This window comes from Nelumbo nucifera, chromosome 6 (assembly GCF_055504915.1).
Source record: "Nelumbo nucifera cultivar China Antique chromosome 6, China Antique-T2T, whole genome shotgun sequence".
NCBI classification, from domain to species: domain Eukaryota; kingdom Viridiplantae; phylum Streptophyta; class Magnoliopsida; order Proteales; family Nelumbonaceae; genus Nelumbo; species Nelumbo nucifera.
The window spans coordinates 58,030,300-58,046,852 of record NC_142654.1 but is presented as its reverse complement, the minus strand read 5'-3'; the positions used below and the strand labels follow the sequence as shown (position 1 = coordinate 58,046,852).

General features: G+C 38.5%; 1 protein-coding gene and 1 long non-coding RNA gene across 2 annotated transcripts; both read left to right on the top strand.

Moving 5' to 3' along the window:
* Positions 1-2,398: 2,398 nt before the first annotated feature.
* LOC104601959 (lysine histidine transporter-like 8) lies at positions 2,399-10,345 on the top strand. Its single transcript, XM_010265479.3, has 5 exons — positions 2,399-3,146; positions 6,753-6,886; positions 8,468-8,895; positions 9,048-9,179; positions 9,634-10,345. The coding sequence occupies exons 1-5, from the start codon at positions 2,764-2,766 to the stop codon at positions 10,117-10,119; spliced, it is 1,563 nt and encodes a 520-aa protein (XP_010263781.1). The 5' UTR covers positions 2,399-2,763; the 3' UTR covers positions 10,120-10,345.
* A 3,107-nt stretch (positions 10,346-13,452) lies between these two features.
* LOC104601961 (uncharacterized) lies at positions 13,453-14,649 on the top strand. The gene is made up of 2 exons (XR_736000.3): positions 13,453-14,352; positions 14,437-14,649. It is a non-coding gene; the product is annotated as an uncharacterized LOC104601961 (long non-coding RNA).
* Positions 14,650-16,553: the final 1,904 nt, after the last annotated feature.

Below are 16,553 nucleotides of genomic sequence, written 5' to 3'. Positions count from 1 at the left end.
ATTTACAATTCGGGCGGGTGGAGTCGGGTTTATGATCAATTTAGGCCCGACACCATAATTTGGACTTAAAGGCCTGAGCCCGATATCAAGCTCATACTTCCCAATCCGAGCCTAACCTGCACTATAATTTGATGCATTCTTGAATCGGGCTTAAATGGGTCAATGAATCCGTTCTAAAATTATATATGTATATATGCATTTGTGTACATATATATACATATATGTATGTATATATATAAATATGTATACAACTATATATACATACAAATATGTATGCAAAATTTACATATATATGCATATGTGTGTATGGATGAATGAATATAGTTGGGTTGGGTTTGGGCTACTTAAGGGCTAGGCCTGTCCCTGACCTCAAAAATAAAAAAAGCCCGACTTCTTGGGCCCGAGGACCAAAAATCCAAACTTAGTTCATGTAAAATTTCGGGTTAGATTGGTTTGGGCTTAGGCTAGGCTTGCCCAAAGCCCAAGTTGCACCCCTAATTTAGATTAAGCAAGTCAATGGTTCGACCACTTGAATCAACGGGTCAATGACCAAGTTAACATATTTTGGCAAAAGATGAAACCAATTTTTTGGATGATTTTTGGGCCGAATGGTTTGATTGTCACGATCAACTAATGTTCAAAAACAATGATTAAGACCAATTTACTTGTCTCAAAGTTCGCTTTAGGTTCATGGTTTCCCTACCTTTCCCTTCTTTATCTTTCAAACCAAACACAACTTTAAAGAATTAAAAGGGTTTGGACTTTGAACTTTGAAGGTGTTAAATTGTTGTAACCTCCCTTGAAGTTTCTGGTTGTTGCTAAAGCCTCCCCTGAAGTTTGGTAATTCCAATCACTTTTCCTTAGTTGCAAGTTCACCACCTCTAGTAAAATCTTCTAAAAAGAGTCATGAAAATGTCCAAAACAACCATGCTGTTCATATGAATCACTACCTCAAACCCTTTCAATCTCTTTTCTGAAATTGATTTATTTTTCAAATTTGCCATTCATATGAATCATTCAAAGGTAAAATTGCAATTTTAAATCTCTTGTTTTTGCTATTCATAAATTTTGTATTGTTTTTTTTTTCTTCCGTAAAAACCACCTTCAATAATAATTTTATAGGTATTTTGGACATTTTTGTGGCTCTTGTTAGAGGATTCTAACAAATGGGGTCTATTTGCAACTGTATTAGAAAAGTTCAAGGAAGGTGATTGCAATTATTAAATTTTAGGGGAGGTTTCAACAATTTACCTTTTAAATCAATGTTTTTGAATTATTGTTAATTCGGATGGTTGGACCATTCAGCCTAAAAACAATCCAAGAAATTAATTCCATTTTACTCTGGCCAAAAACCGTTGAACTGGTCAATGACCCATTGATTTGGGCGGTCGAATCGTCAACCCATTCAATAGTTTTTGACCATTTTAACTTATTTTGATTTTTATTAAATGTTTTATCAAAACGGGCCATTCGTTCGAACCAGACAGTCAAACCATCAACTCAAAAACCAGTGGCAAAAAAGATTCTGATTCTGGGTCGATTTTTGAAACATTGCTTTAGATTTAAGCTAGTTGATGCTTCAACCACCTAAGTCAATAGGTCATTAACGCGGTGTTTGAAGCCAATGCCATTTTCTGAGAGGCGTTTTCTCAGAAATGGTGCTGCATAAACATTCACATAATCGTTTTTTTAATGCTATATCAACATACCATTGCTAGCAACAGTAAAAAACGGAAAAATACAAAATTAGCATTTTCTCATACTACATCTTTTTCCGATTTCCAATACCTAATCTGATAAAACATTTTTCAAAACAGAAAAACTAACCAAACAGCAGCCGTTTTCCCCAAAACTGCATTGATGCAAACACTAACAGTTTTTGGCAAATGACGAATTGATTGCTTGAACGATTTTTGGGCCAAACGGTGTAACGGTCCGAATCAACTACGGTTCAACAAACCATGGTTAAGACCAGTTTAGTTGGATTAAAGTTTGTAAGAAATCATGGCATAGGTTTCCTACATTTCCCTTCGTTATCTTTAAAACCAAACACAGCCTTTAAGAATTAAATGGGTTTGACCTTTGAACTTTGAATGGAAGTATGGAACGCCCGGGGTGGGGCAGGCCGCAAGGGGGTATATGAGATATAGTTATTTATGAGTCTATCACTGTTAAAAGGGTGTTTTGGGAAAGCAAAGTGTGAAGCGAGTGACCGATGCGAAAATCAAGTGAACGACTTCATCCACCACCACACCAGACCTGAGTAGAGTTTCTAAAGTTTTACTGCATTACTACAAAACTTCACTTCACTCTCTTGTCCCTGCCACAGTGACTCATCATGGTCGTCCTTTCCTCACTTCTGATTTGAGTTTATATACATGTCTTCTTCTCTTTTCCTCCTTCCTTTCTTTATGCGTCTATTGCCTTCAGAATCTCCCTTCGTATCTCTCTATCTCTCTAACACTCACATACATAAAAACACAGACTTCACTGATGATGTCTGACTGAGGAATCGGACAGAGACAGACAGAAAGAAGAATAGACAAGGGAAAAACAAACGGAACTCCATAATTAATTCATGAATTGAGGCCACGTACTCCTGCTCCTGCTCCTTCAGTCCTGCTGCTACAAAAAAGAGCACATCGCCCCCCGGGAGAGTGTGAGAGAGAGAGACTAGTCTTGATTGCGACTCTTTCATCATCGCAGCTGTGTGATTAAAAGGAGGGAATACCCAATATTCGAAAAAAAAAAGTTACAGAATCAATGGAGGAGAGAGCGGACACGGAGTTGGTGTCGATACCGGCGACGCCTCGTGTATCGACGCCGGAGATACTGACTCCATCGGGGCAGAGATCTCCGAGGCCAGTGTCCAAGGAGGGGAAGTCATCGACTGCTTGGACGCCAACATCGCTGATATCGCCGAGGTTCCTGAGCCCAATCGGTACGCCGATGAAGAGGGTGCTCATTAACATGAAAGGGTACCTGGAGGAGGTGGGCCACCTCACCAAGCTGAACCCGCAGGACGCATGGCTTCCCATCACCGAATCTCGCAATGGAAATGCTCATTACGCTGCTTTCCACAACCTTAACGCCGGTGTCGGATTTCAGGCACTAGTCTTGCCCGTTGCCTTCGCCTTCCTCGGCTGGTAAGTACATGATACATCACCTCCTCTCCCTGTGTAACTTGACTTGTTATTTCTCTCTATCTATCCAAAATATAACTTTCCCTGGTTTTGCATTGAGAGTGTACGGTAATATTTGCTTGTGTCATTTGGTCTTTCTTTAGAGGTGACGTGACTGAACTTCGAACCGAAATTAAAATCTGAGATGGAGTGAAGTAATAACCATGGTGTTGTTTGGGTGGTTCCCCATTGGATTGACATTACTTGCTACACAAAGATACTTTGATTTGATTTGGTTTGAAGACAAGTTTTTTTTCTTCTTCTTCTTCTTCTTCTTCTCTCTCTCTCTCTCTCTTTTCCTGGTTTTTGCATTTTATGATATCTCAATATCTCATGGGTTGGCACTTGTCACTGTTATCAAGTATCAAATCTGTCTGTGCATCAAGATCATGGAGATACCTACCTTTGAGTTTCTGCTTTCTTCCTGGTTTTTACATTTTATGATATCTCAATATCTCATGGGTTGGCACTTGTCACTGTTATCAAGTATCAAATCTGTCTGTGCATCAAGATCATGGAGGTACCTACCTTTGAGTTTCTGCTTTCTTTGAGTTCTGAGTTCCGATCAGAGCATGACCCACCAATCCATCAGTGATTCAGTGACGAGTGAGTGGCCGTCGCCGACGGCCTGTTTGGACTTGGAATCCGAGGGAAACCGAACCATGGCAGTAAGATACAAGTGCATGGACGGGTATAGAGCAGGCAGCTCATTCTCAGGAAAAAGGTGGTTTTGGCTAGATTCGCAAACCAGTCCTCGGCCAGCCGGCCAGCCAGAGCTAGAAGGCTAGAACTTTTGTGGAGATGGGGAATATGAGATTTGGGTATACTCGGAGTCGGAGCCGGAGATGATTGTGCCTTTTGTCGGTATACAAATATATGACACATGACATTACTAGGGTACCTTACTTTTTTTTTTTCCATTGCTGTAATAAATGGTGGATGGATTTGTAGATTGCCTTTAGATTTCTGTTCCTTTGAGTGTGACGGATCACAAGTTCACAGCACCGGATACAGTTTTTGACCAATACTTCTCCACTCCACGGGCGGGTCCTCCATTTTTCTTCCGTCAGATTGGAATGAATTTGCAACTGAAGGGTGATTTCCTGTGTCCCCACACTGTATGGGGCCATGGTATGTCACTTTCTTCCCAATTCCCTATCATACTTCGCCTTTTTCCATCAAATCCAACAGATGTCTAGTCTTCGGCCACGGTACACACCACTCATATCTTAATGGAATGTCTGGTCCTTCTTTTCCAGCTTCGCTCCCTGATTTTGTGCTATTGTTACATCCAAGTTCCAACTACATCATGGGGCCTAACCATAGGTCTGTCATCTGTGCTCTGTGGATAATGGATTGCTATTCATAAGCTAATACCAAGCTCTTACCCTACAGCCCCAGGTTCTACTGTTTTGGTCATTTTGGGCCGTGACAGAAATTTTCTCAGCTTTTGGCATTTTTTGAATGAATTTATTATATTTAAAAAATCTTATTGATATTTGTCATATATCATATACTGAGAATTCTCTACTGTTCTCTCCTTCCCTTTCCTAAAGTATGTCTCAAAGGGTTAATTACTAAAAAAATTGTTGAGTTATCATTCAAGGAAGAAATTATATTCTTGTGGTGAGATGCATGGCATATGTTTTTGCCATAATTTCCAAATAAAACTTGACCCAGGTAACTATTATTGTGGATTCAGGGATAGGAGATGAAGGTCATTTGTCAACTTAGAAAGCCACAAGCTTAACTGTTGGTTTTAATATTTACTGTACTATTTGAATTAAGCTTTGGCTTGTGCCATAGCTGAATTGCATTTGGTGAAATTCCATGTAAATGTCCTGCATGGGTGGCTTTCCCTAATTGCAAGGAAGCTTCTGCAGTTGTTAATTTCTGTAGGACTAGAGGTATAGAGCTTCAGTAATATCAATATAATCATCTTTTGCAACAATGAAAACTAGATCTTTAGTGAGGTGATTGTTCATCTTTCTGTTATTAGGTTTCTTTGTTATCTAAGGAAAAGTTTTAGGCTGTGTTTGGTTGTAATGCAAATAAATTTGCACTGATGCAAAACCATGGCAGTGCAAATGATTTGAATGTAAATTCTGACCTATTTTTGTTTCAAATTTTAGCTCATTTTGTTTGATTGCAGTACAAATGAAGTAAATTAAGACATGAAGCAGAATAAAGTAAAATCTAAAACAAAATTAAACAAGAATTTGCATTTTTTACATTTGCACTCCATTGCATTTGTACTAGTGCAAATTAATTTGCATTAGGAGAATCAGTTTTGTTCCTACAGGCAAAGAATAGTAACTACCAAAGCCTTTTAGATTATATTAGAAGGGAAAACAAGAAACTTGGTGGCTTACATCTTAGCCATAGTGCTTGTGGAAGTAGGCACCTGAACCACAAAATTTGTATTCTTGCTCTGTTCTTGCATTTATCTGTTTCTATTGACATGACCAAATTTCTTTTTCTCTTTGCACCTTTCTTTTCATATATTGTCTGTTCCCAGAGATTTTAAAACGTTTTGGTAATCAGGTTCAAATGCTTTGTGATGATCTTGGGATAGTTGGAGTACTTTTATATCATGCTTTTAGATTTTAGGTGCCATGTAGGCTTTAATGAATGTTTAGGCTCAGTTTGGAAAGAGTACAAATAGAAATGTATGTACAGTACAAATAGATACAAAATACAAGGTTTTGCACTGTATTTGTACTCCTTCCAAACTGAACCTTAGTGTCAAATTTGTTCTTTCAGTGACAAATGTTAACAAGGAAAGATTTGAACAGAGTAGATTCCACAGCTATCATAATTAGGACAGAATGCTGTCCATCTGGATCTCCCTATCTAATGGATAGTCTATATCATCACTCCACATGTCTGAATGAGGGGGACTTAATCTAGGGAAGGGGTATGGATAACCAGTTTAGATTCTAGACCACATTTTCTTAGTATAATGCAGATAGCCAGATACGCAGTTTTTTTTAAGATACTTCTTTTAGCTCAGGTGTTCAATATTAACCATTAAAGGACTTTCCTTTTCTACTATTCTTCTTTCTTTCATTACAGAAATTCACGAATAGGATGATCTGCACATAGTATTAGGTTGGAGGTTAAACACTTAATTTATGAAACAAATTTCCTTGACTAATTGCAGGTCTATGCTGATCATTCCTATCCTTTTAATACTTGTAAAAGGTAGAAATAAGAAAGAAAATAGACAAGGCAAACTATACTCTCTCCTGAAAAGTAAAAAAGAGAAAAGAATTAGGAATAAAACATGTATACTACCTCATCACTGTTACCACTTTCCCATTTCAATCTCCTTCACTCTAATTGGTTTCTTTTAGTGCTGTTGCCTGTCTATCAGAGCCAGTGGTTGTTGATCTTTAACATCATTGGTTTATTTTAATTTTTCGTTAGGTTGTGCTTGGCATTTTTTGTGTCTCCTTGTTCATATTTTAAAGATGGCTTTAATGCTGTTCTTTTTATATTTGAGATACACAGTCCAGTAATTGATTTGAATTTCTGAATGTATTATTACCATTCTTTGATACACTGTAGGAGCTGGGGGATAATATCCTTGACCATAGCCTACTTTTGGCAACTTTACACTCTTTGGATTCTAGTCCAGCTACATGAAGCAGTCCCAGGGAAGAGGTACAACAGATATGTGGAGCTTGCACAAGCAGCATTTGGTAAGAATGCAGTTTGACACCAACATTCTTTTAGAAAATCTGAAGTACTTGTCTGGCTGACTGATGCTAGATACAGTTTATGTAGTGATAGATATCTATGCATGGCTGAGATCCATGGTGCAATTGAATGGGTGAAGTTCATTTTCTGCGCTAACAATCGACCTGATTAAATGATTCAAAAGTTTGATCCATTACATTTCTTAAATGGTCAAATAAAATTCAGGTTGGATTTAGTATTCTTAGGGTTTTGTTCTGATTTTGAAGCTGAATGGGAAAAACCTTTGGCTCAGTTTGGAAACAGTGCAAATACAAATACGTACAGTACAAATACAAGGTCTAGAAATACTGTAGACAATGTTTTGCACTGTACATATAGGTATTTGCACTCTTCCCAAACTGAGCCTCTAGAGAAGAAAATATACAGGCATTTTGGATGAAATTATGAAGACAGGTGGCAGAGAAATAAGAAAGATAAGGAAGATTTGGAGAATAGAATAGATCAGAGAATTTGGAAACCTGGAGAAGGAAAAAGCATAAATATGATCAATTTTGGAAAAAAATAAGAATAAAGAATATTTTTCTTTCTCTAAGATTGTAAGTAAAATTTCAGTTCAAACCTAGTAATTGAAATTCTAAATGTTGGGTTGAACTATCAAATGGTGGCAAATTTCCTTGTGCGCATTATGCATAATGGACATTGCTAATCTTAGACTGTCCATAAACCCTTGCTGAAGGGTAAATCTTGAGTTAATACTGCTTAAGGGTCACTCCAGGTGTGCTTTTTCCTCTTTTTCACATATATTTCTATCTGGGAAATCTATAGACTGAGTATTTAGAGGCACAAATCTATACAACATGTGCATACATGTGGCAGGCATGCAAAGAGTTGATGTGCAAAAATCAATAGTCCCCTTTAAAGAGATCTACGAGGGTAAAATTCTTTAGGCGGTATTTGGTTTTACTGAAATTAAGAGGGAAAAAATATTGAGAACTTATTTATCAAAAAAAAAAGTTAAGAACTTTACCTCAACTTTCTGTTACTCTCTTATTTTCTATCAAATCAAACACAGCCTTAGTGTCTTGGCTGATATAAATCAACTGATTTTACACATTACACTAAACAATGCAAAGAAGTGCCCATAAACATGTTCTTAGAAGTTAATAGGTTGTGTGGTTTTCAAAAAAAAAAAAAAAAAAAGAAGAGAAGCTAATGATACATGTGATGTTATGATAGTGTCCTGTTTTCTTTTGTTGATTGATCACAGCTTTGGATTGTACACTTCACCAAAAACAAGGGGTTAAAGAAATCTTTTAATTTTGGTAATTCATTATTGAATAGGTATTCATACTGCTCATTATTACAAGGGCATTTATATGAGTCAAGACATAAGTGTGACCGCCAGCATAATGATGATAAATTTCTATAACTTCCCATATTAACATTAAAACATAATGGGTACCAACCCTATCTTTAGTGTGTCATTGTTACAAATTATGACAACAGCTTTTATGAAAACAATGAACTGGCATGGCTTATTTTGCTGACAATAACTTTGCTGCATTTTTTTCTTTCTTGCTCAGGGGAAAGATTAGGTGTGTGGCTTGCTCTTTTCCCAACAGTTTACCTATCAGCAGGGACTGCAACAGCCTTGATTCTCATAGGAGGGGAGACCATGAAGCTTTTCTTCCAGATAGTTTGTGGGCCCTTCTGTTCATCAAATCCTCTATCAACTGTAGAGTGGTACCTGGTGTTCACTTCTCTATGCATTGTTTTATCTCAGCTGCCAAACCTGAACTCAATTGCTGGACTTTCTCTCATAGGGGCAGTCACAGCCATTACTTACTCTACTATGGTGTGGGTCCTGTCTGTTAGTCAACCAAGGCCACCCACAATTTCATATCAGCCCCTTTCATCTCCTTCATTCTCTGCCTCGGTCTTTTCAATCATGAATGCTCTTGGAATTGTAGCTTTTGCTTTCAGGGGTCACAATCTTGCAATGGAGATTCAGGTATATGAGCTATAAATCAAAATTTCATCTATAGCATTGTGGCGTAATAATTTTTTTTTAATTACTCTCCGGGAAAAAGCTTCAGAGTTCCAGAGTTCACATAACCACCCTTCAGATATTTTAACTTCTAAAGAGTTGATTTGATGTTCCAGGCGACAATGCCATCAACATTTAAACACCCGGCCCATGTGCCTATGTGGAGGGGAGCTAAGGTTGCCTATTTCTTCATTGCCATGTGCTTGTTTCCTGTTGCAATTGGAGGATTTTGGGCTTATGGGAATCTTGTAAGTACACTTACAGTAACAATATTTATTCGTATATGGTTATATTACCTTCCTTTACCTCTATCACAAGCTATGGCTTTGCCAACTCTTTATAGTCTTCCTAGTTTTCACATACCAGAGTGCATGCGTACAGCCATGTCTGCTTGTATACTAGTTAAACCAATGCAACTGTTCATAGAGACATGGTATCCAGGCACAGCTGCACTACTCGAGACAGCTTCAGTGCCATGCATGGATCTGTTCATGGGTGCTGTCTACATGTATTCATTAGTGCAAGTATATGGGCATTGTGTCTCGAGTGGAACTAATTTGTCTATACCATAAATTCATAAATGTGTTTTCATTTGTAAGTATTCATGTGATATCTGTAGGAGCATATAGATGTTGTTTCTGGCTTATGCCCATGTGGTTGGTACTAAATTTAATCTTCTTTTGGATTTCTTTTTCATTGTAGATGCCTTCGGGAGGGATTCTTGGTGCCTTGTATGCATTTCACAATCATGACATACCACGAGGGCTTCTTGCTACAACTTTCCTCTTGGTTGTGTTCAATTGCCTGAGTAGCTTCCAGATATACTCAATGCCTGTTTTTGACAGTTTTGAAGCAGGGTACACAAGTCGTACCAACCGCCCTTGCTCAATATGGGTCCGCTCTGGCTTTCGTGTCTTCTATGGATTCATCTCTTTCTTCATTGGGGTGGCACTCCCTTTTCTCTCCAGTCTTGCCGGTCTATTGGGAGGCCTTACTCTTCCAGTTACCTTTGCTTACCCTTGCTTCATGTGGGTTCTCATAAAGAAACCTAAAAAGTTCAGCTTTAATTGGTATTTCAATTGGATACTTGGGTGGTTAGGGATTGCTTTCAGCTTGGCTTTCTCTATTGGGGGTGTTTGGAGTATGGTAAACAGTGGACTTAAGCTCAAGTTCTTTAAGCCCAACTGAGGTGTTTCACATAATATTATCCAAGGAATGGGATCTCTGCTTGTCCTGTCGAGTTGTATGTGGGAGATCATATTGTCCCATGACTTGGTTAGTTGTTAAATACATATTCTTGTTTCAAATTTCACTAGAGACATGCCTTAGTGTATGTAATTACAAATATTTTTCCTGCTATACTGGTTTGATGAATGTGAAATTCAAATGAATTTGGTTTCCACTATTTATTAAATGATTTTCTGATGCTCTGTTGGAGGGTGTTGTTCTTGTTGAGTTTGTTTGTAACAAGGCATCAAATTGTAAGAGTTCGACTGCATTTGGGTGTTTGAATAGACAGAAAATTTGTTGAACAAGGTTTCAAAGACATGGCAGGTTTAGGAAGAGAGGTCTACTACCTCTAGGCAACAATTCGGAATGGCCAAAAAACTTGCTGAGGTAGGCGCACTCTTGCTTTACCTGTGCCAGCCTACTACAGTTAATAAGGAATTATTCAGCTAAATGGTTCATTTACATAGTTCTCATACACGACAATTTTTCATTGTACACCCACCTACCCTTGTAAGGTGTTGTGCACAGTTCTGTATTTTTCACCATTGTTGATTCTAGTGATTTTCTGTTCCTCGTCGTCCATGGACATAGACTATAAGTTGAATCACGTAAATCTGAGTGTTCTTTTTGTTTATTTCTTTTATCTCTGTTTTCTTTTTTTTTCTTTTATTCTGTTTTAGGTGACATTCGAATCAGGTTTTGTGGAACATGTAACTTGGAAAATAACACCCTGTTTGGTTCGAGGGAATAGGGGTCTGGAATCGGAATTGGAATGGGCTATTCCGATTCCAACTGTTTGGTTAGGCAGAATCGGAATACCATTCCCATTCCTGCTGGAGTGGCATTCCTCCATTAGAGGGAATGACCATTCCCTGCCTCTCCCTTGGGAATGAAATCCCATTCCTGCTTATTACAATTTCTATTCCCATACCAATCTGAATCAAAGGGGCTATGGGAATGGACCATTCCGATTCTGGGAACCAAATATAATAATCAAATATCAAATAAATAAAAGACCAATCTGGATTTTTATTTTTTATTTTTATATGTCAACAGTGGGTCCTGAACAAAATATGTGGGTAACATGCAGAAGTTATTGGATGGTAGCATGTCTGTTTTCTTGCTATTCCGGCAAAGCAAGAATCCACGGTTTTGATTCATACTGCTAGCGCCCTTAATTGCTTTAGAATTGGTACTTTCTTTATATGCCCTCGGGATGCGTTGTCTAAGTGTTTCAACTCTGAACTTGTTCCTCCTTGCCGGTTGAGTACTGCTCCCAAGGTTCAAAATATAGATATCGATACTGGTTTTTTTTTTTTAAATCGGTTCAGGGGAGCCAGTTTAAGGCTCCTCTAGCCCCTGAACCAGTCAGAACCCCGATACACCCACTGTAGGGGTGTATTGGGAAAGTCACAGAACAATACGTATCAACCAATACAGGTCGATACATGTCGATACTTTGAACTTTGACTGCTCCTCAGAAATTCATCGCTAGCTAATGACTTTATCAGGTTGAGGGGATTCAATTGTCAATAGACTCAATACTCGGTAGTCTTTCAACAAATCAAAATCAACCTGATCTTACTTGTTTATTAAAATTAGGGTGCCAACAGTGTTTCCAAATTTAAAGAATTTCAACTACTTGGGGCTCAAATCCAGTCCTAGTTTCACTAATGCTCAACACATCCCAACCCATGTTTGCCCCTTAATTAAGATATTATCAAACCTAAGCTAAGGGGCAGCAGCGGATATGTCATGTGGATAGAAGATCTGAGCCATGATAACATAATACAAGTATAGGAGATGTTTTTGATGTGATATGTCATGTGGATAGAAGATCTGAGCTTAAGTTTTCCTCCGTCTCACTGTTTAATAGTGGTGCATCTTGGATTGAACCGAATTGAACCCAACTCAACAATTGGATTAAGGTTATGATTGGAAAATGTTTTGGGTATTTAGGCCTAATCCAAACTTAATGCATTATATTTGTGATTATATTTTCTTTTAAATTATGTATTATTAGGGATGGCAATGGGGTGGGTCCAAGAAGGGTTTTGTAAATTATAGACCTTACCCATCTCCCTAGACCTCCCAACCTGTACTCTCCCCAAAACCCATAACAGGTTGGATTTTTTCAAAATCCAAATGCTCCCCATGCATGAAAATGCAAAACCTTCCCCAAGCCTATCCTCCTTAAATTTGAGGGTGGGGTGGGTTGGGTTGGGTCTAGAACCCACATATTTTTTTTTATTATTTCCTTTTATATATAAGTAAGAAACAAGTAAACAAGCATTAAAATTCAACACCTAATGCATTAGCTTACATACCTTCTAAAAATATGTGGGTTGGGAAGAGTCGGGTTTAACCTAATATCATATCCTACTTGTATATGTACAAATTGTAAAATCCCAAAACCTGCACCTACCCCAAAATCTGTTTTTAAGCAAAATAACCAGCCCCATTACTTGTTGGGGCAGGTACTGCCGGATAGGATAGAAATTGCCATCCTTATGTGTGACTAGGTTCAAAGTATCGATACGTATCGGCCGATATCGTATCAGGAGCTTCCTGATAGCCATACAGTGGGTGTAGCAGGGTTTTGATCGGTTCAGGAGGTGAACGGACCTTAAACCGGCCCCTCTGAACCGGATTTGAAAAAAAAACTATCAATACGCCTCTACCGACGTATCAGGTGTATGATACATATATTGATTTCTACATATACAAGTATATGTGTATGTGTATATGTGAACGATGAGAGGTGAACAATCTATTTTATGCGCATGTTTGTAAATTTGGTGAACCCAAATCTAAATTGATATTGAAACCAAATCAGCCCCCCACAATGTCCCACAGCACATCTCGGTCGTGTATTGGGAATATCTCCCGATGGTAATTCCAAAAATGATGATGTCACCATCGGAAGATGTTCCTAATACACGGCAGAGAAGTGCCGTGGGACGTTGTGGGGGACAGATTTGAACTCATTGATATTATGGCTGGATTGGGATAAAAGATTGGAAAACCATGGGTTGAAGATCAGATAGGTTAGGGACTTGGGGTTGAGGTTTTAGCACATCGGATTGGGGCAGGGTTGAACTCATTCACCCAACAAGCCAACCCATGAAGGCATGATTTATTGGGACCACGGATTCCCATCGGCCATCGAGCAGAGATTCCCTTTTAAAAGAGAAAAAAAACTTTTGAGATGACTAGTGATGTCTTCGTTCATTAAAACCGGCCAAGGAAAGAGTTTCAGCTGGACATAGATGGGCAGCGCGGCCACATCAATAATTCACGGACAACAAAATCAGAGACGCAGACCAGCTTTTGCTTTTTTAAAGACACAAGCAATAGATCGAGATTTCTCAGATGACGAAACAAAAAATAAAGAGGTCGAGACGAAAAGCAGAGAGACCTTCCAAGTGCAAAAAAGTTCTAACTTTTTCATCACTTCATAAAAACGGCAAACAGGCATTAAATCGGAGGAGAATAATCAACAGTCCCTCTTTATAGAGTAGAGAAGCCAAGAGAACCAATGGGTCGCTCCAACTCCGAAGACTCAGATCTCAAAATGACAGAAAGAGAGAGACCCACATCAGCTGCAGCTCATTAGGTGTCGGGTGCAGGTATCGTCGGTGATTTCCACGTCATGAAGCATTTTCACTTATCCCATGTACTCCAATATTCCATCCCGTGGTTCCTTCAATCAATCAGATGGAAAAGAAAGACATGATCAAGATGCTAATACTAACTTTTTGTGTTCTAATTAATCATGGGAATAGGAGTAATAAAGAAAGAATCAACAGTAGTCGATTCAAACTCTCAAATGGGACACCACACCACTTCTCAGTTCATTTCATCACCTCCAGAAAATGGCTTCGGCTTTGTCAAAGTAGTTAAGTCAAGTCCATTGCATCTATAAATTGCTCGACTCTTAAGCATCTTCAAGCCCGGAAAACAAACAAGGTTGAGACTTGAGAGGGGGCCGTAGTGGGTTCAGACTTCAGAGTTGAGAGAATTACAAATATTGTTTCTGATCGTGGGTTTATGATATATTCCATCTCTTGCACACTGGAGCAGCTTTCTGGCCACGGGCCGGTGTGCAGAGGATGGAACACATCATGAATTCATGCCTTCTTCTTGCAACTGAGCTGAGGTAGCATCATCAATGGCGGTTGTCCATGAAAGGTGAGTTTCTCTCGTGTAGTCCATCTGACAAAACATTTTGGATTGACGATATATTCTGTGTACTATTTAATTACCATGCCACAGTTCCACTGTCAGGACTCAGGACTTTCCTTGTTCAAAGGGAGACGTGAGTTTTCGTTGGTGGGTAGGTAATGAAGTAAGCTGCCCCATTTGAGACTTGAGATGGAGTGGTTGTCATCATCAAATGAAACTGAAAGAAGCTTTAAAATATGCATGAAAATGGATACATAAATTCCGTCCAGGCAATCAGTGATGAAAAAAGAAACGTTTAGTCCCTTTCTCTTCTTCTCCGACTCTACTACTACCCTACTCAATGTCACTGAAAATCAGAAGTATTTTCATGCTTAATTTGTTTTGTCATTCCAGAGTTTGGTTACCCACAGTCTTATAGCTAAGCATTTTGATGATAAACAGCCGAACAGTCCAGATCTGCTAGAGAAACAAGATTGTAAATTTGTAATACGGGCTAATAACATAGCCATAAGATTGTAAATTTGTAATACGGGCTAATAACAAGATTGTAAATTAGAGTCCAATATCTCTAATTGAATGCTGAAATACTTGGCTCCTACCACCTTGGACTACATGCGTCCTATCATAGCCAGTTTACACATTAATTTTAGGTTTTAGGGTTTATGGTTTAGGATTATAAAGATTTGGAATTTAGATTTTAGGATTTAAGGGCTTAGGATTTAGAGTATAGTTTTTAAGATTTTAGGATTTAAGATTCAAGATTAGGTCTTAGGATTAAAGGGATTAGGGTTTTAGAGTTTAGATTTTAGGGTTTAAGCTTTAGGAATTTAAAGGTTTAGATCTAAAATCTGGAGGTGGTAGGACGCATGCTCCTCTAACGTGGTAGGAGACAAGTATTGCCCAACTGAATGCGCCCCAAATTGAATTTCTTTATCTTATCGTGGGTTCTACTTATATCACAGCGTGGTTATGGAGGTCTCTTTTGTTTCAATTTCTTAAAACCAAGGCTTTTTCTTTTTAACAGATTAACTTTAGTCCATGGTGCTGCATCTTTAGCTCTTTCCTGTGTTGGGTTGACAGAAAATAAGAGATAGAGAAAGTTGAGGGAAAGTCTGGAGTTTTACAAAATTTGTACAAGTTTTTCTCAGCCTTCTTGTTTCTCTCTACGTAAGCCTAAGAAAACGGTTTGGAAGGAATACATCACAAATCACACACGGACACGGTATGGCTGGGGCTTTTCCCAAAATTGTACATGTAGAGTGTCAAGTGTTCATCAATTTGCTCAAAAGAAATATCTGCATGATGTTTATCCAATATTATCATAAAAAAATTTAAGGGTCCCTTTGATTTGCAGTTAGAACTGAAATCAGAGTTGGAATCAAAATCTTTCAGTACCGGAATTAGAATGATCTGTTCCCATACTTTATTTGGTTCAGACAGAAATCAGAATGAGAATTGAAATAAGTTGGAATGGGATTTCATTCCCAAGGGAGAAGAGGGAATGACCATTTTCCTCAAAAAGGAGAATCCCATTTCGCTAGGAATGTGAAGGAGATTCCAATTCCACCCAACCAAACAGTTGGAATTGGAACCATTTCGATTCCAATTCCAGACCCTTATTCCCGTAAACCAAATAGGCCCTAAAAGTCTTCAAAAATAGGGTGATCATATATATTATCACACCCCATCAAAGGCATGGACATTATCATGAATTTACTAATGGAAATGCTTGCTACCAACAGAATGCTACGAACCTATTCCAACATGCCACTGAAGCCTCACATTGGGAACATCTCCCCTGTCATTCATTGAAGTTCTGAAGTGAATCTCATGCGATGCAGATCCAATCAATTATTGCCTATAAAAAACACAACCATGGAGAAAGAAATAGTCTTCTTCTTCTTTCTTGCTGCTGCGTATGATGCCAGGTGATCATCTCAAAATTAACGTGTAATCAGCCAGAAACTAGGCCATTCATTAAAAAACGGACCAGTACAGCCTGTAAAAGCACTTCAATGGGCCTGAATGGGGTTCTATCATTGGCCTAAGCAATGGCTTATAAGTTATAATAACCTTGAAATGGTCTTCCTAAAGTTGAATGAAATGGATACTATGGGCCATTATTTGGTTTGGGGGTGTTTGATGTCGTTTGTTCAATCGAGTTGGGCGTTGGCAGCAGATGGTCATTCACTCTCTCTCTCTCTCTC